The sequence below is a fragment of the Argopecten irradians genome, chromosome 2, assembly GCF_041381155.1.
Source record: "Argopecten irradians isolate NY chromosome 2, Ai_NY, whole genome shotgun sequence".
Classification (NCBI taxonomy): Eukaryota; Metazoa; Mollusca; class Bivalvia; order Pectinida; family Pectinidae; genus Argopecten; species Argopecten irradians.
In genome coordinates, this window is record NC_091135.1 from 27,246,893 (window position 1) to 27,266,912 (window position 20,020).

Consider the following 20,020-nt stretch of genomic DNA (forward strand, 5'->3'; position numbering starts at 1 on the left):
GGGTCATGCTAAAGTGATCGTATACAATATTGATTTCCGGGCCAGTTTTAAACAGTTGGTGCCCCCAGAACTTACTGACTTCGGAGGATTAAAAAATTTCGACCTCTCTAAGGACCATCTTGGATTTATCGGGAAAATACAAAGTCATACTGCTAACAAGTATCCCCATATATATACCATGTGCAGCTCCGTTCAACAATCCAATGTGATTAAGGTGAATTATAAGGAAACAAATTATGAAATATTGTTGAAACAATATCGAAATAAGTGAAAAACTAGATAATTTGGAAACTTATGTAAAAATGGTGTACGTAAACAGTAAAGTTTCAGAAAGCGGAATTGGAGTTAATACTGTAGAAATGTACGTGTTCATAAATTCACAAATTCTGTGGTTGTGCTTAATTCTGCATTAATAGAGGATTAAAATTAAATTCTCTTAATTTTCACTATGTGGGAGTTTTTTCGTAATTTGGATTAGGAAATAATGGAATATTCCGACACGGGTGTAATAAATCCCTTATTACGGTCGAAAGCCATGAACCTTTACAGGTTGTGTACATGTTGTTTGTTAACATATAGGCCATGGGCTAGGAGGGTCCCACATGCAACCCCCCCCCCAAACCTCCGAACCAATATTTTTCTGAACCCGTATGACCCACTGATCACAAATCAAAATGTTAACATTGCATACATGTAAGTTGGGATGAACTTCCGGTTATGACGTCATCAAGATGGCCGTCATCTCGAATTTGACTAAAAAATGAAAAATAGTCATAACATTGACATTTTTCAACCGAAGTAGACAAATGAGGTATCAAAATGACCACAATTGATCAACAAATACATATCAGGACCAAACAATCCAATATATATAGTGATTTCTACGCAGGAAATGAAAAAAATATGATTTTAAGCTCAAAAATGGAGATTTTTCAGCAAATTTTTCATATTTGGCTTGACGCAGCAAAAATGTTTCCCAACAGCAAACTATTATTTCTAATAAGTTTTTTGACCACTTATCTATCAGTTTAAGCAACGAAAACAACAAAAACCAATGTTAAAATCGTATAAAATCCGGTTATGACGTCATCAAAATGGCCACCATCTCGAAATTCACTGAAAAATGAAAAATAGTCATAACATTGACATTTGTCGACTGAAGTAGACAAATGAGGTATCAAAATGACCACAATAGAACAGCAAATACATGCCAAGACCAAATAATCCAATATATGTAGTGATTTGAACGCAGGAAATGAAAAAATACGATTTTAAGCATAAAAATGGTAATTTTTCAGTATTTTTTTTCATATTTGGCTTGACGCAGCAATATTATTTCCCAACTACAAATTATTATTCGTAATCAGTTATTTGACCTCTTATCAATCAGTAAAAACAACAACAACAACAACAAAAATATACAGGAATGCAAAAAAGAATTATTGTTATACCCTCAATTGTGTAGATTAGCAGCGCATCAAAAATAATTATTATAGCACAACGCCTAATGATAGCGTAACAAATGTAACCTAAGCTAAGCTTGTGTTTCCGTTAATATCATTAACAGTTTCCAAAACGTTTGTGTCTTTGAAAATGAGCAGATTCATTGTTTATTTTCTATGCATAGCATAAGCAAAATGTAGGATGGTTACTACAGTGTCACTTATGTCTTTCACTGGTTCTCAATGATAACCATTATCATTGTGCGTGCTTTCTCGCCTCACTGCACTATCCACTGAAGAGACTCGGCATATCTGGTAGCTGGCACATGCAGTCCGAATCAGAGTAATCGAGATATCGGTATCCAATTCGTTGAAAGTCCGAGCGTCGTCTTCGATGTCGATGAGCTGATGTGACACTACATTGCCAGTGTTGTTCTAGCCTGTCATCTTTTATGACCCATCCATGGCAAGAGTTCATATCAGGAAAAACAGGTTAAGGGATGTGGGATCTCTTTCAGATTCTAACATATCGTACATATATGCTGTTTCAGATTTCTCCGGCATAATGGGAATTAAACCAGATCCACATTCATTAGCTCTCCTTAGCGCATAGCTCCATAATTCGTATGAAGTACTATTCATCAATCGTGTGGACCCTCGTGCAACCATAAATGGCACAGGTGATATCATCGAGGTCATTAATGAGGCCATAAATGTTAAATGCTTTTCATTAGTCTGACTTTTCCGAATTCACCCTTGAAGGTGCTGGTTGTGTCACATCTGGTGTATGCGTAAAGAGAACATTGAAGACTCTCAAGTAAAAAGTTCTCTACAGTGCTTTCCAGACTTGGCATAGAGTGAAACTTCACTGCAGACCTCATCTATGACCTCAAAGAATCCACCTGTGCCACCTATGGTTACTGAGGTAACAAGAATGAGGAATTGTGCTTCATACGAATTTAGGAGAACCAACCCAACCCTCCGCAGAATGTGGATCTGGTGTCTTTTCCATAATGCCGGGGAAGTCTGGAACATCATATACGATATGTGAATCTAGGTGAAACTAGGTAGGAAAGAGGACGAGCTCCAACATCCCTGAATCCGATGTTTCTGATGTTATATCATGGACGGTTGACAAGTTAGAACCACGATGGTAACCCGATAATGTAATGTCACATCAGGTCATCGAGGTCGAAGACGACACTCTGGCGAGAAAGCACGCACAACGAAAATGATTATCATTAAGAACTAGTGAAAGAAATATTTGACACTGTAGTAACCATCTTATATTTCCTAACGTTATACACAGGAAGTAAATAATGGATGTGCTCATTCTAAACGACACAACACGTTTCGAAAAGTGTGATGGTATTTGGCGTTTTGCTGTAATAATTCAGTTTGAGAGGCTACTAGTCTACAATATTTCGAACATGAAAATGAATTATTTTGAAGTCCTCCTTAGATATTCAGCCAACTTTAAATTCAAATTTGTTAAGATATAAATCGCCAATAGCCAATGTTATATTCAGGAAATTCCGAGACACCAGGAAACTGTAGGAAACAATCATATGCCGCATCCGGTGATGTTTTGTAAACCAAATGATGGTATAACCACAATTCTCATTTGCATTTCTATATATTTTTGTTGTTGTTGTTTTAACTGATTGATAAGAGGTCAAATAACTGATTACGAATAATAATTTGTTGTTGGGAAACAATATTGCTGCGTCAAGCCAAATATGAAAAAAATGCTGAAAAATTACCATTTTTGTGCTTAAAATCGTATTTTTTCATTTCCTGCGTTCAAATCACTACATATATTGGATTATTTGGTCTTGACATGTATTTGTTGTTCTATTGTGGTCATTTTGATACCTCATTTGTCTACTTCAGTCGACAAATGTCAATGTTATGACTATTTTTCATTTTTCAGTGAATTTCGAGATGGTGGCCATTTTGATGACGTCATAACCGGATTTTATACGATGTTAACATTGGTTTTTGTTGTTTTCGTTGCTTAAACTGATAGATAAGTGGTCAAAAAACTTATTAGAAATAATAGTTTGCTGTTGGGAAACATTTTTGCTGCGTCAAGCCAAATATGAAAAATTTGCTGAAAAATCTCCATTTTTGAGCTTAAAATCATATTTTTTCATTTCCTGCGTAGAAATCACTATATATATTGGATTGTTTGGTCCTGATATGTATTTGTTGATCAATTGTGGTCATTTTGATACCTCATTTGTCTACTTCGGTTGAAAAATGTCAATGTTATGACTATTTTTCATTTTTTAGTCAAATTCGAGATGACGGCCATCTTGATGACGTCATAACCGGAAGTTCATCCCAACTTATGCAATGTTACATTCTGATTTGTGATCAGTGGGTCATAAGGATTCAGAAAAATATTGGTTCGGAGGTTGGGGGGGGGGAGGGGTGCATGTGGGACCCTCCTAGCCCATGGCCTAATGGTTATAATTATGGAATTTATGCTTGGAGACCTACTCGCCCGTATTGTGTAACTCTCCCATATGTTACCTTTTACTGTCTTATATTAAAGTGTTATCAAATGTAAATATAAGCATTGAACTGCATTCAGTTGGCAATTTCGGGAGTATGAATGTCAACTGGACAGCGGCAAATTCAACATGAAGTATTAGCGCGCTTCATTATTATTGCTGATGTCCAGTTAGCATTCATAATCCCATAATTACTAACGGAATGCAGTTCCACGCTTAAATGAAGAAAAATCCAAAAATGGCGGAAAAACACGACATCATCAAAACATCACAACATAGAACGAATATACGTACCCGGCCGCGGCCTACTATACATGTACCTTTCGGCCGGGTACGAATTGGTCCCTATGTGTCGTTGTGGAGCACTGCCTCCGAAAATCTCTCGGGCACAGTTTTCTGTACCTTTTTGTAGGTTTCAAGTAATTTTATGCGTACACATCATTTACATATTATTTTTGTCCAAAACAAAATCAACTACCATTCTTAATATCTGCCGTACCACTAACAAGACGTCAAACTCACAATTTGTGGACTATTGCCGTATAAATTCCCTGCACAAAGACCTTAATATTAATAGTATTATGTAAAAAAAAAAAAAAAAAAAAACAATGCCTCGATGAGAATTTGATTTTCTATGCGGTTCAGATTTAATGCCTAGTAGCTCAGTTATATAAAACAAATACTATAAAATGCATACAAACGTTTTATAATGGTTTGCATAATCATTACGTTGCTCCATTAGCAGTAATAGGCATCAAATGTAGCTCTAAAGACGACACCATTTTCTGTCTAAAAGTGTTTTGAGCTACAATATTGCAGCTAATCACAACAGAGACTTAGACGATGCGTATTGATTTGGAAAAAACAATCCCTTGGAAAATCGATAGAATGGTACTTTAAACGTATTCTAGTTCATCTGGTAGTCTGAAAATTAATTACATGTAACTCAAAACTAGTTCATCATTGAATAGGCGGCTCAGAATTGGTTATTTTTTTATGCCCAGCATTTACATCTGTTACACTATTATAGGTATGTACATGTTCTTTGGCGGCATGCTTCAGTGATATAGCACTATAAAAAGGGCAACAGTTCCACTATACAAGATGACACAACACGAACATACCGCAGTCTCCCAGTACACTCACCTCGCACAACATACACGCAACACACCGCATACATGGGTGGCCGTCCTTACATGACTATAGCTGTTAATAGGACGTTAATAAATCAAACAAACAAACAAAATGTACATGTTTTATTAAGTCCCCCAACGGAGTGGGAAACTTATTGTGTTTTCTCCGTTTCTTATTCTTCTTCTGGTTCTCCTTTTTCCGCCGCGACTTTGTCCGACTTTTCTCTCAAAAACTATAAGTTGAATCGTCATGAAATTTTGCGTGGTCATTTCTGGTGACCTGCAGATGCGTCGACCGGTTTCATTTTTCCGACCAGCATCCGATATGGCCGCCACAGCCTTTAATTGTTCAAAATTTAACTGCTTATAGATATTTAACTACTGACCCTATTTGCCTGGAATCGGTTTCAATATGTATTTAAATCAGATTCTAATTTTTGAAGTGAAAAATACCATAATTAAGAGTAAAAATCAAATTTTGTGACTGTTTCAAATTTTCTATTACCATTAACAGTTATTTCTCTTTTTTCACTGATTAGCAGGGATCCGTTTTAGATCCAAGTTCATTTTTGTTGTATGTTTAAATTTTAGATTATATTGTTACTAGTGATATTAAACTATTTTGAAGTTTTTTGTAGTCACCTGCAGATGTGCATCTTTTGTAGACCAGGAACCAAGATGGCCGCCACGGCATGCAATTGTTCAAAATTGAACAAAAAGGAATGGTTGAGTAAACTTGAGAACACAATCTAATACAATTATAGACATTGCTGTGCCTAATATATTAACTTTAAATGATGTGACCTTTAAAAAAGCATTTTTACCTCTGCATTGCTTTCTTCATTCTTCCAGAAGAAATTCAAATTCAACTTTATTTCTGTCCAGAACAAACCTAGGACAAATAGAATGATCAAATTATAAACTCAATTGTATGATATTAATTTCAATTCAGACTTAATTATTGAATTCAAGATAGAGTTAGTCATTGTTACAGCACTGATGTCATGGTAACAGTACATAGTGATCGGGGATAATGGCACTATTGTGGCGAAGTAACCAAACAGAAATTATTATCATGTCGATGCATTCATAATAAATATTGTTCAATTATATTTATTGCATAAGAACATTCAGATTTATAAAAAAATATTAAAATGAGTTTTAGATACAAGATAATTCATTAACATTTTACCCGTGGGTTGTTAGCAAATCTTTCATTGATTTATAAACGGATAAGTAACGTACCTTCGATGGTGTAAAACATCAATTTAATGATACCTAAAGCACTGAGTAATATGGAACATAAACAATAGAAATAGTATGTGCGTGGCTGGATGTCAGCAGGGACAACGGCAATAGGCAGAGTTAGGTGTTCAAAGACAGTCAAACTAGTTTGTTGTAAAGTAGAAGCAGAAATGTTACAGTCGACGATGACGTCAATGAAAGGGAATCAAATCCTTCTTGCCAACCTCAAACGAGAGCGATATAGCTAAATTAAGTTATTTCGAGTTAAATTATTTGCCATTTCTATACATAATATGTCTGAAGTTAGGTTTGTTACCGTTATAACTTAAAATTTGGTATGGGTGTTATTTATACATGTAGGTTCATGTGTTGAACTTATTCAAAGCCTGTCCATACAGGAACATTATGCAGCTTACCCTAAGTTACATGCATATTCATGTAAAATGTTTTGCATATCACTAGGTGGTCGTACAACGGCCCAAATTGATACCTCTCCTTTGATTTCTAATAACGCTTGCCGTGACTGGTATCAGCACGCAACACCCAAAGTGAAACACTGGACCACTACCTCATACACTTTAGAATGCCTTTCCATACTCACTAGTTTATCTAAAACATATCTTTACATGTAAGTATTGTTTCCAGGCGGATTCTTGCTGCATTTATGTGAATGAAAAATGAATGCTATACTAGTTTGAAAAAAATGAATTAGAAGACTACCGGCAGATCTTTATTATTTAATGCAAAGAAGAATCAAGCCATACAATCCGAGAAATGTATTGTAATTATAATTCAAATAAATACAACATTATATTCGTTATAAACTTTATTAATTTTTCGTTACATACATTCCACACATCTATCCCTGACAGTACCCGTAAAGGAATAACGGCGCTATCCGTCAAAAAGCTCAAGGTCCAATTGATATCTGAGTGTGTAAATCAGTCCATTGCTCTTACTATGAATTGTACTTTTTCTGAGCTTCATACTGACAGAACGGCAGGTACTTGATCAGCCTCCATGAGAGCCAGCGTGAGGGGAAGATAGGAGCGTACATCTCCAGTCCCTCGCTGTACGTCCGGGATTGACCGGACTCCTCGGGGTGTTGCCAAGCTGTGATTCCTCTCTCGTTGGCCGTTCCTGTTCAATGTAAAACACATATTTCTGTGATAAATATCTATACTATTTATAGAAAAAAAAAGATATGGAACAATATCACTTCTATACATATTTTAAAATGAATATCTTGTGCAGTTTTTGTTAGATTATTCTAATACTAGATATTTGGAAATGGTTGGCCATCAAGAGCTTACCCGGAACTGTGTTGTCGAGGAAGGCAGCCAGCGTTCCGCCACACAAGATTGGATTGGAGAGCAATGTCTTTAATATGCTATCTTTGTACGTGCTTCCTAATAATTAATGAACAACATTTATAAATCTATCTGGACATGCCGTCGTGTATATCATAAACTCTCTAAGTACGTATTCTGCAACGTCCAGTGTGACAGGCAAAATGTTCTACGAATATACGATATATTAGTGTCAGATACAAAGATCACTAAAAATAACCAAATGCATGACCGATTGCACAGTTAGAAATTGAGACTGAAATCACACAAATTACGATTTAAACGGCTCATATCTGTCGTAATTGGGTTATTTCCTTCGCCATTTTGGTGTTGCATGTAGTGATATGATAGGTAATTAGTGATTGTATAGTCATATGGTTTTGCGTTTTGGTGATGATGTATCAATGTAATGTGATGTTAAGTATGATATCTTTGAAGTGATAAGAGCAATATTAGTTGAAACCAATTTATAAGGAATTAAGTGACCATGAAGCGAAGTAAAACAATCTTCACGTACATCATGGATGACACCTACAATCCAAAACAACCTACATTTACATCAATGACATCACCATGTTATCTATACACTAGTGATTGATCTTGTTGATTTCCATACTTTACCTGTTTGTAGATCATCCGGATATGCCTCTAACCAGTGCGGTACCATAAGGCCCGTCAGCAGAGACGTTCCGATGATAGCGAGGTTCCGAGTAGAAGAAAGGGAGATCACTTGGAGGTTGGAAAGGGCGATGCCGTTAAACATTCCAAACATGACGATCATGGCGCCCCCAAGTACAGGTATAGGGATGGTAATAAATAAAGCTGATACTTTTCCAACGATGCCAAACATTATGTAGATTAATGCTGTCCACAGTAAAACCTGCCGACTCGCTACCTGTAAAGTAACAGCCCGTGGGCTTCCGCTAATTATCTCAAGAAGTGTGCACGATGTGTTTTGTATATGAAATATCATAAAGCACCTTTCTTTCGTAACTGTTATTTTCACAATGATGATTTCTGTACAGGTTCGCTGAGATTAGCCCACCGAAGTAAAGTCAAATCAGGTCAATAGTTAGATAGCTTTATGCATCTACACACCATCGCAAGAATAACAAGATAAATATGAATGAAAATGGTCAACCTAAAGAAGTCTGACTTATGATTTATTAATATGTATATTCACCTCAAAAAGCAATATTATCAAAAATGCATGGTACAAATTTTAAAATATACATAATGAAAAAGGGGGCCAATGTGGGGTTACCAAAATGCGCCCCTTTAAAACACAAAAAATCAACTCAGCTTAATATGGGAGGAAGAGGGTGGGTAATTTTTGTGAAAAAAGTCTGAATAAAAAGTGTTAAAATTTCGTTCTTCTCTTCAAAAATCAGTATGGCTGACTGATGAGAGGGGCTTCAGCATCCCACAATATAATTGACCAATCAGCGTGCGAGTTATGCGAAAAGGGGACGCCTGATTTACTAAGGGGAATAATTCTAACAAACCAATATTGACAATTTCCAAAATACGAAAATACTAGTACTCTTGCTGTGTGTTTAAGATGCATAAATTAAGCTAAACATTTAGCTGCCTTTTAATCACTGAACGTATGTCAGCGCATCAATTCAATTCAATTTATTTTATTCCGTGGACCTTACGGTCCATAAGTACAAATTACATCATGTAAAATATACAATTGACATAACAAAAGAGATGGAGAATGATTTATATAATAGATATTAAATTTCCAGCCAAATATTTCAACTTTTAACTTTTCTGACCTTTTCTTAAAAGCAAAATGAATAAATTTACCAGTATTTTGTAACTCTTTAACGTTGTTAACGCTTAATAATTCAACTAATTTAACAACACTTGGTCTTCTGTTAAAATATTTCTTAATATACCACTGGCGTAAATCAACATAAAATGGACATTGTAATAGAAAGTGATATTAATATTCAAGTTCATTTGAATCGCAACATGTACACAATCTATTCTCTCGTGGGATATTTTGTTTTCTACCCTTTTCAATATTCAGATAGTGTGCCGAAATTCTTATTTTGGTTAGATATTTTTATATACAGTGTCAATAGGCTTTTTAAAATAAAATTGTAAACAAAAATTATCATTTAAATGTTTATACATTATACCTCGTGTTGTATTACTTATATTGTTGATAACCTCTTGTCAATATAACTCATTAATTCTATTCTCAATAATATTTAATGTATAACAGTCAACGTATCTATCATACCAGAGGTATGCTAATCCAATTTTTGCTAGTTCATTTTTAATGTTGATTGACCACTCATCATCAGTTTCAATTCTAGTATCTAAACATTCTTTTAAAATACAGTTAGAAGTACGTTTTAGTTTTATTCAATACTTCAAAATTTTCATTTTTCTGGTTATATACAAAGGCAACCTTCTTAGTTCTAAATAGACAAAATCATTACAAGTTGTTTTATTTACTCCAAGAACATTTTTGCAAAAGTTAGTGTGCGCCTTTTCTACATCAGGAGCTTTATGATGTCCCCAAATTTCACTTGCATATCCCAGTATACTATTAATATATATATATATCAAAAATAGAACACTGAGTCGAAATATTAAATGCATGATTTTTCAACTTACTACATATGGAAAATGAGCTTTTCTTTCTTGATTTGCAACATGAATTTGAGTTTCATCACATGTTCATAATACATGCTTTCCAAACACAAACCCTTCAGCTGACGGAATACAAAGACAGGAAGCTAATACATGCATGCATATGTTCAACGGGTTGAGAAATAGAGGGTAGACTAGTTATTAGCACTGATTGCAAGTATGTGAATGATGTGTTATTACAGTAAACAAGATATTCAATATATAGCTGATTGTTCAAAAGGGTTTATGAAACAAAACCGTTTAATCTCTTTAAATTATACATTGCTGATCATTACGTCCAAACACATAAGGGCATAGAACGAAGTGAAAAACTGCAAACACTCGAATAATTCGGCATTAATTAGGCAATCCGAAATAGAGGATAGTAAATGATTTCATATGAAAGTAAAGAATCGCATACGAGTACAACGATAAAGTTTTGGTTAGGCATACTGATTGTCTGTGATGTTACTGGTTAGATAGGTGTTATACGGTTATATCATCATGGCAGTGAGTTGTTTTTCTTACCTTTGTAAGACCTATGACACCAATATTAGCGCCATATGTAGTGGTAGCGTGGCCACACCCTAAAAGCCCCGACAATGCACTCCCTAATCCCTCAACAGCTATAGCTCTGTTAACGGCATAACGAGGCGGAGGCGGAACGTTACAAGTCCTTGCGCATGAGTAGTAGTCACCGATAGAGTCAAGAATGGAGTTGAGAGTGCCGATGAAAAACGCTATGAACACACCCATGTTGAATCTAGGCGTGCCAAACTGATCTGGAACGTTTATGATCCATTTGGTTAGGAACACAATATACATGTACAGATTAGTATGGCCTGTACTAGGTCATACTATGATACACTCATTCACGTACAAAACAGTTGCATCTTATATCTGATTTTAAAAAGAACGTATGCACACCGTTTGATTAATGACATGCACTAGACGAAATGGAAAAGAAGATGAAATAAGTATGGAAGCATACTTGGATATGGTACTTTAAACCAGTTGGCGTTTGTGATGATATCAGCCCGTGCGTCCGATCTTGCCATGTACTCTGGGAGGGAGGGATCGTTAGATAAAACTTGGGTGTAGGTAAGTATAGCCGACAGGCCCCATCCTACCATTAGTCCAATCAGAATCTTTATAACAAAATACTCAATCAGCAAGTATTATCAAAAACATTTCCTAGGGATTCGTATCTTAAAGATGCTCCACCGCTGACAAATGACATTTTTTCACTATCAAACACACGAGCAGGCGATTTAGTATTTTTCTTCAGTTACAAAAGTTGCTTACTTTACACCATTTACACCATTACCACCATTGAAAAGTTTGAGCTTCTAATTTCACCTCAAGTTAAAGTTACAAAAAATAATTAATTGCATCCCGAAAAAATTCCGTGGCACTATATCCTTTATGGAATTAGGTACTGATTGCGCATGCACCAAAGGCAAAATAAATTATTTTATAATGGTTTTTTTTTTTGTGTTAATTAGACATATATATACACGATTAAACACCAATTATTGTTCAAATGATTAATATCATTTGTGCTTTGTCGGCGGTGGAGCATCTTTAATGATTACACCCTGATGTTAAACATTATCATTTCCACTAACTGTTAACACATTGCAATAGAAGCAGTGTGTATTCATAATTGATAACATCAAAATAATAACGGATAATTTCAAGTGTTAATGTTTGCTTTCACAAAAAGCTAAAATATAGACGATTAATAATGGAAAGAGCATGGTTTTCTAGTCACAAAATAAGAAAGCCATCCTCTGTGTTAAATGCATTAAGTAAATTCAGTACTTTTCGTCGTAACGTTACGTTACGCAGCTTTATTGAAAGTGTATCGCAAACAATACACTATAGATACACAAGTATAAGTGAATGGTAACTATATGTATTACTAGTTTGGAAGCCAAGTGAAAACACTCGTGCCAATCTGTGAAACAGATATGTTTAAAACTATACTTGTAAAGGGGTTTAACTGTCATCACATTCGAATTGTACCAATAGCTACATGGTAAAGCGAAACACATCATTATTATAGGTATTATGTAGCAAACAAAATCCTTCACCAGAAAATTAGGATTATAATACTCAAACAATTTTGCTAATTACCGAAAAGACTTGATGAAATGGATACCAGAATATATAAAATCCTTTTTTCCTAGACCAAGCCAGACATGGCATCTTCCGTTTACTGAGATGCAGGGACATTATCAGTGCGGTGACAGCCGTGCTGCAATAAAGGGACCCATTAATGATATGATTGGCTAATGTACAATGCACGGGAAATCTTAATGCTTTATTTTATAAACAGTTTAAAATCCATGCCATTATTCTATATAGGAAGCAATTACATATATATTAATGAAAAGGTCTTACTGGGCTATGAGAAACCTGGCTGTTACAAATGTGTTAGCTTCCTAAAATAATTGACGGTGTGAAAATTACATTTTATTAAGCTGTAAGAATATTTGAATATTGTTAAGATTGACTTTTATAATGAATCTGTTACTTACACTGCTGTGATACCCCAGTGACACCTGGCGAACTTGGCAGTGGCCCGGGATAGGTATGTGCCCATGAGTAAGATGGCAGGCACTATAGTTACAGGTCCTATAAACCTGAGGAGAAGACCTCCTAAACCAGTGAGTCCAACCAGGCAATGGATAGCGCCGACCAGCATCAGACAACCCTGTAACTGTTCAATAAAGAGGGAAATATAATGATAATGGATAGCGCCGACCAACATCAGACAACGCTATAACTGTTCAATAAAGAGGGAAATATAGTGGATAGCGCCGACAAGTATCAGACAACCCCGTAACTGTTCAATATAGAGAGATACATTATACCAATTCCACAGGAGACAGTGGAAAGCGCCGAGCAGCATCAGGCAACCCTGTAACTGTTCAATATAGAGATTCATCATACCAAATTCATAGGAGACAGTGGATAGCGCCGACTATCATCAGACAACCCTGTAACTATGTTCAATATAAAGACATCATAACAATTCCACATGAGACAGTGAATAGCGCTGACCATCATCAGACAACCCTGTAACTGTTCAATAAAGAGAGACATATAGTGGATAGCGCCGACCATCATTAGACAACCATGTAACTGTTCAATAAAAAGAGACATATAGTGTATAGCGCCGATCATCATCAGACAACCCTGTAACTGGTTCAATATAGATAGGCATCATACCAATTACACATGAGACAGTGGATAGCGCCGACTAAATAAAGAGAAAAGGGAGAGGAGAGAAAAGAAACTTTTTTCCCAGAAAAGACGTACAGTTGATACATATACATATATATATATATATAATCACATAAGAGTGCGTTGAGTAATCACCTTGGTAACTGGAGCGTGGCAATGGTACATACTGCATGATGTAATAACACTTACCTCGGTTAGTTTAGTGAGAGCTATCGCTCTCTTCATATCTATCAACTGCGGGCTCGTTGTATTTAGTTGGAAACTGTCGTTTGATATCATGGTGTGATTCGCTAATTGATCTGTTCCTGAATATGTTAGAAAAATACAAGTAGTGAACAAAATTCTATTGATAGTTAGAATTTCAATATTATTCAATGTCAAAATAAACGTGGAAAGCTTTTGATTTTTTGACTGGCTGGTCGTATACACCAAATCATACATCTGCAGTTTTATGAATCGTTATATGTTTTATTATTCTTAAACGAAACCAAAAGTCAAAATTAATAAAAGTGCACACAAATAACATAATTTTCTTTCTACTTTCTTTTTACGATTACCATATAGTTTTACATAAGTACTGGTTTGTTACATTGTTGTAGCATATGCAATATACATCTGTGGATAATTGTGGTTAAATGTTTGATATTTGATGATATTTAACACAAATTGTGACAAAATGTAACAACTATGTATCTTGGTACCTAACATATTTCGACACCGTAGCTACTAACCCACAGGTAGCTTACACATATCCGGATTGGCCATCTGCATGGCCAACAAAGGCACAACGTATTCCGAGGCAGCACCTTGAAATAGTGGTAGCCTAAACAAGAAAAAAAGATTCACTAACAAAAGATATAAGACTCCTGTTAGAACGGGGACTATCGATACATTGTTTTCTGCTTCACCATTACTTCTGTTTCTCTTACCATTAACTGCAGCATCATAGTTTGTTTTATTTTTCAACAATTGAACTTTGTCGAGGATAATACGCTTTTATGAAGTCCTGGCAAAATGCAATAATAACAAAAGCCGTAGCACAAGGTTTTTCTTTTAGATTTTACTAGAGCAGTATACCACCATATTGACTAAAACTTAAGTTATTTATTTTAATATTTTTAACGGATTAAAAGAGTTCACAAGAGTAATATCGACTAAAACTTCCTCCATTTACCAATGGTCGAAAACCAGAGTATATTCGATATTTCTGTTAACGTTCTATTAACAGTCAGCGCTAGCGTCATGTATGTATGCGGTGTGTAGCGTGTATGAAGTGTGTGGTGACTGCGCTAACTCACAATTGTCTTTATGGTTCGTATTCTGATTCCATTCATTAAATTTCCATAGGATGGTTGCACAAATGATTCCACACTGTAGTTATTAATTGATCAATATAAAACGTCAAAAAAACTAGCCTTGCCCCGATCGTGACCATCAATAGGGTTGTGATGCCATTCATCAACAGTGTTGTACTTAGGAGGTCCCGTCTGATATCTGGAAAGTCTGATGCGCAAGTGATATCTGCTACGAATGTCGATACCGCCAGGGAGGAGGATAGAGCAATTAAGGTTTGCTGAAATGAATAGAAAAGGAAATAATACATTTACATGTATACAAGAGTCTTTGTAGGTGAAAACTGTGAGTAAACTTTACGATCGACAACATCACATCTGTTGAAAATGGTTTGCTACCAGTGCGTTTTGTGGTCTCAAATATTCTGTCCTTCTTTATATCGCTTACATACGCATGTTTATAGGCCTGCTGTCGGTACGTTAGCCCTAAGAATAAAGTGTTACAGTATAATGTACATCGGTGGGATGTGTTGCATGGTGTCTTCGACAGCATGCTTAGTGATAAAACGTAAAAAGGGCAACAGTTCCAACTCAACAAGACGCTCCAGAAACACGCACCATACACAACATACACTCTGCACACGGCTTTTATGGGAGAACGTACTCATATAATCCTGGCTGTTGAAATGAAGCTAATTGATCAAACAAACAAACCAAATTTGCGTTATGTGCATTGATCATGCAATGTTTGTGGGAACGTCGCGTTTCTCCTTGACACATAATTGTATTATTATAACAATTATAACATATATCCTCAGTCCATGTGATATATAGTAATACACAAAAAATCTTAAAAATATAATTGATTTCAACATGACCGAACGTACTATCTGTACGAAAATAAATATATCGAAAAAAAAACTGAGTTTAAAACTGTACATTTTAACTAATTTGATATCACCTGAAATGCACAAAAAATTGCGAAATGGATGGGAACTCTATCGGAGACGTTGTAAAGTAGTCGAGGACGAACTTCATATTCAATCTCCACCTCGGCGTCACTCTCCGGAACCATCCTCGCTTCAGTATCACCATTAGGGCGACTAGGATGGTCGTCGATATCCATCTGAAGGCTCGTCCGCAGATTCTAGTAGATCAGGTCAATATATTGTCATAAATGTAAGTTACCAAAGGTAGATATCAAATCATTTCGATTACGGCAATATAGTCAAGTATAATATTTTATCAATTATGACATACCTAGTGTAAGCTCACGTGCATGTAGCACATCAATCAAAATAACACAAAAACGTTAACCGTTCCTATCGTTTAAGTATGTCCGATAGGCAATATCTGGCAACATATCGAATTATGTTGGAAGGTACTACTTAGTTACACGGATATGTTATATATGTATGGTCATAGTAACAAATGTACATAGTTGTTTAGTCCATCGACTATAATTATGTATTTTTGTATGCATTAATACACATCCTGAAACATTTAATCATGACCGTCCATATACATCTATGCATTAACGGTAAAAATGACATTCAAACTAGGAATTCATGTCACGAAGTGGTCAGTGGATACATTTGTCACCGTATGTATTGGTGAAAGTAAATTATTTTTCAGAAGCTACAAAATTAGGGTCATATTGAAAATAAATCTGTCGTTATAGCGTCTTTTATCATGTTATTATGATTCACAATTTAATATGTCGTAATAATGTCGTTATGGCATAATACTTTTTTATTTTCAATTTGATCCCTACAGCTACAAAGAAATTACTTATGTACATATGATATATGTTCTTGCAGGCTCATGGTCAGGTAAATCATGTTAGGAGGAAGTGTATCAGGAACACAATGAGTATTATATGATATTGAAAAAACAAACACGTGGTCATCCGCAAATGTTCGAATCTTCCATAATTGAACAACACATTTTGTCCAATCTACAATTGAAATGTTCAAACATCCGATGTTGGTTGTATTGTTATTGGAAACATGAAAGAAGCAGAGAAAGCTATTGACACCAGAACCGCAGTATGCTTATTATCGTATGTCCGAACAAATCTTTTACACTTTGAATATTTTTTTCTCACTTCATCGATAATAAGGTTGGATAACACTTTGACTATTTTTTTCCTAAAAATTCTTTAATTTTTTTCTCGTGGATCGTGACAGTTCATACTGTGAAGTATTAAGTTCTATTTCTAACCGCCTAAGAGGTCCTATCATTGTTTACATGTGATGCTCCTAAGCGACTCCCGCCAAAGGTATTAAATTAGTTTTGTGACCACCATATTGAGTGAGTGTTGTTCATCGAACGTCACATGGTGTCAAAGAAGAAATATGGAGCAACTTAAGCCTCCAGGGGCCCTAAATTTAGAAGGAAACTTGTCCGAAAATTGGAAAGAATGGTATCGAGAAGAAGTCGGGTAAAGTCCCGGTCGCGACATACCTTCACGTGGCTGGAGGTAAAGCCCGCCGTGCGTATAACACTTTCACGATCGCTGAAAATGACAAAGAAAAACTCGATGTACTGAAAACAAAGTTTTCTGAGTATTTTGAACATTGCAAAAATTTAACATACCTCCGGCATTTGTTTTTCACTCGATCTCAAGGTGTACATAAATCGATTTAATCACAGATCTCAAAAAAAGGCCAACGACTGTGATTTCAAAGAGCTTACAGACAGTCTCATTTGGGATAGGATCGTTTGTGGCATCCGAGACGAAGGTACACGTGTCAGATTATTTCGTGAGATTGATCTTCCACTCACAGAAGCCGTTGATTTTTGTAGAGCTCAGGAAAGAAGCAGGGCCCAGGTCAGCATGCTTAAAAATCCACAAATGGATGAAGCTTCCGTATACACAGTACATAAACAATCTGGCACTCGTCGTAAACGTTATGGAAATAAAAAAGCAAAACAATCCCAACCTCAGCCCAACAACAAACCACCACAAGCACGAAAAAAACAATCAAAATAAACTTTCCCTCGTTAATTGTCGAAACTGTGGACGTGAACATGAACGTAGCTCTACCGTATGCTTTCGATAAGGATTTCTCGCATGTGGCCGTATGAACCATTTCGCCAACTCATGTAGGAAGAAACTACACACCGTTGGTTTTGATGACATCGATTCAGAGGATTCATCCTCAGGCACAATCTCAAGCACAGGGGCAAGTGACAATGAGTGGTTCGAAACACTAGTTTGGTGATCAGTTTGTAAAATTCCAGTTGGACACAGGGGCGGACGTCAATGTCATACCTTAACGCGTGATGGGAAAATAAACTGTGAAACACCGTTAAAGCCCACTCTGGACGGTTTAGTCGGTTTTGGAGATCATCGTTTAAAACCACTCGGTACAGCGCAATTATCAGTTAGGTTTCACGAGCAAAATTTTTCGCTGAAATTCAATGTCGTCGATAATGACTGTGCGGCTATATTAGGCAAAAAGGCATGCTGTTGTCTCGGTTCGAATCAACGAAATCTCGCCCTCGAATAGAAACCTGTAAGTGCACCGCTTTCCAAAAATTACATTTTGGACGAGTTTGGAGATGTTTTCGAAGGTCTTGGGAAAATCGCGGGAAAATATCACATAAAAAACTGACCCGAAAGTTACGTCAGGATCAAGAGTACACCCACCCAGGAAAGTAGCAGAGCCACTCCGCCAGAGAATAAAAACAGAACAAGAACGAATGGAAGGTTTAGGTAGTTAAGGAAGATGGTCCACCGATTGGGTTCACAGTATGGCACATACCTGTACAAGTTTAGTCAATCGACTATAATTATATTTTTTTTTGTATGAATGAATACACATCCCAAAACATTTTACCATGACCGTCCATATACATATATATATTAACGGTAAAAATGACATTCAAACTAGGAATTCATTATGAGATGTCATGAAGAGGTCAGTGGATGCATTAATAATCGTATGTATAGGAGAAAATAAATTGTTTTCAGAAGCTACAGAATTAGGGTCATATTGAAAATAATTATGCCGTTATAACGTGGTCATCCGCTAATGTTCCGATCTTCCATAATTGAACAACCTACATTTTGTCCAATCCACGATTGAATTGTTCAAACTTCCGATGTTGGTTGTATTGTTGTTGGAAACATAAAAGAAGCAGGAGGATATGTTGACATCAGAACAACAGTATCCTTATTGGCGTATGTCTGAACAAATCTTTTACTCTTTCAATATTTCGTTCTCACTTAATCGATAATAAAGACGCGTTTAACAAATGCTGTTCTGGAAATGGTTCCTCCGTCTCTACACTTCTGCCGAAATTGATGATCGTTTCAATGACCTGGTAAATGTACATTTATGAAATACGCGCCATGAGAATGCGACATCACATAAAAGGAATCATTTCACATCTCTAATGCATTGTGATAACTGCCCATGTCGCTGGGGTAAGATAACTCATGATCGAGAATCAGTATCGTTTTCCGATGATAGATTTTGCGGTAAAAATATAACAAAATGGAGTTACCCACTTTGTTATTCTTTGTAAGGCTTTCGTTAAGGCATTGTGATAATTTTAACTCCTGTAGGTTACAATATGTTTGTGTTTGTTATCAATTTGATGTTTGATACATGTATTTTAAAACGTAAGCGATAATGCGCATATAAACTGTTTATTTCGGTATGCGTGATAATCTAGAATGTTTCCAGTCATCTGTTTTATCTGGAATGTCAATCCTCTTCGTTTGTGTCCTCCCTAGGCCTATATTGACAGAACGGTAGGTACTTCATTATCCTCCAAGAAAGCCAGCGCGTAGGTAGAAGTGGTACGTACACCTCTAGACCCTCACTATATTTCTGGATCACGTTACTTTTCTCTGGCTCCTGCCAGGCCGTGATTCCTCGCTCTTCTGCTGTACCTGTAAAAAGTAATCTTTATAGCTAAACCCAGGTGCAAGTGGGTATATAAAATGCAAATATAGAAAAAAATCGAAAGAAATTGAGTTAATAATCGAAATATTTGTTATATTGCTTGGTTGATTATTAGTCGAATTTTATATCTTAATAGAGTTCACCGGAGCACGAGAGTTAATTGCGCTAGTTTGGTAAGTTTGGGACATTTATGTTTCATTGTTTTAGGCGAATGGATTAA

At 36.0% G+C, this 20,020-nt stretch overlaps 2 protein-coding genes across 5 annotated transcripts in view; both read right to left on the reverse strand.

Annotated features, from left to right (window-relative positions):
- Positions 1-7,147: 7,147 nt before the first annotated feature.
- On the reverse strand, positions 7,148-18,562 carry LOC138314999 (solute carrier family 23 member 1-like). 4 transcript variants are annotated; one of them, XM_069255697.1, is made up of 12 exons: positions 17,348-18,562; positions 15,843-16,028; positions 15,005-15,162; positions 14,321-14,412; positions 13,779-13,894; positions 12,881-13,062; positions 12,477-12,597; positions 11,329-11,485; positions 10,866-11,119; positions 8,310-8,583; positions 7,653-7,748; positions 7,148-7,479 (listed from the first exon to the last, which is right to left on the reverse strand). In XM_069255697.1, the coding sequence occupies exons 1-12, from the start codon at positions 17,459-17,461 to the stop codon at positions 7,298-7,300; spliced, it is 1,932 nt and encodes a 643-aa protein (XP_069111798.1). In that variant the 5' UTR covers positions 17,462-18,562; the 3' UTR covers positions 7,148-7,297. The 4 variants fall into 4 exon arrangements, with proteins under 4 accessions (XP_069111798.1, XP_069111799.1, XP_069111800.1 ...); XM_069255698.1 differs by having other exon boundaries at positions 17,480-18,172; XM_069255699.1 differs by lacking the exon at positions 17,348-18,562 and adding an exon at positions 16,142-16,468.
- The window catches only part of LOC138315002 (solute carrier family 23 member 1-like), a 30,318-nt gene continuing 26,913 nt past the window's right edge, over positions 16,616-20,020 (reverse strand). The window contains exon 12 of the mRNA XM_069255706.1: positions 16,616-19,787. Coding sequence (XP_069111807.1) covers positions 19,600-19,787 — 188 coding nt within the window. The 3' untranslated portion in view covers positions 16,616-19,599. The remainder of the gene's footprint in view (positions 19,788-20,020) is intronic.

Bases quoted from the DNA above. Each gene is read 5' to 3' on its own strand.
- LOC138314999 (XM_069255697.1), bottom strand. From the start codon at position 17,461: ATGTTCAAAATACTCAGAAAACTTTGTTTTCAGTACATCGAGTTTTTC. The intron at 15,163-15,842 runs GTGATATCAAAT...TATTCATTTCAG, and splicing joins CAATTTTTTGTGCATTTCAG to CAAACCTTAATTGCTCTATC. The intron at 13,063-13,778 runs GTAAGTGTTATT...TTTATTGAACAG, and splicing joins CTCTCACTAAACTAACCGAG to TTACAGGGTTGTCTGATGCT.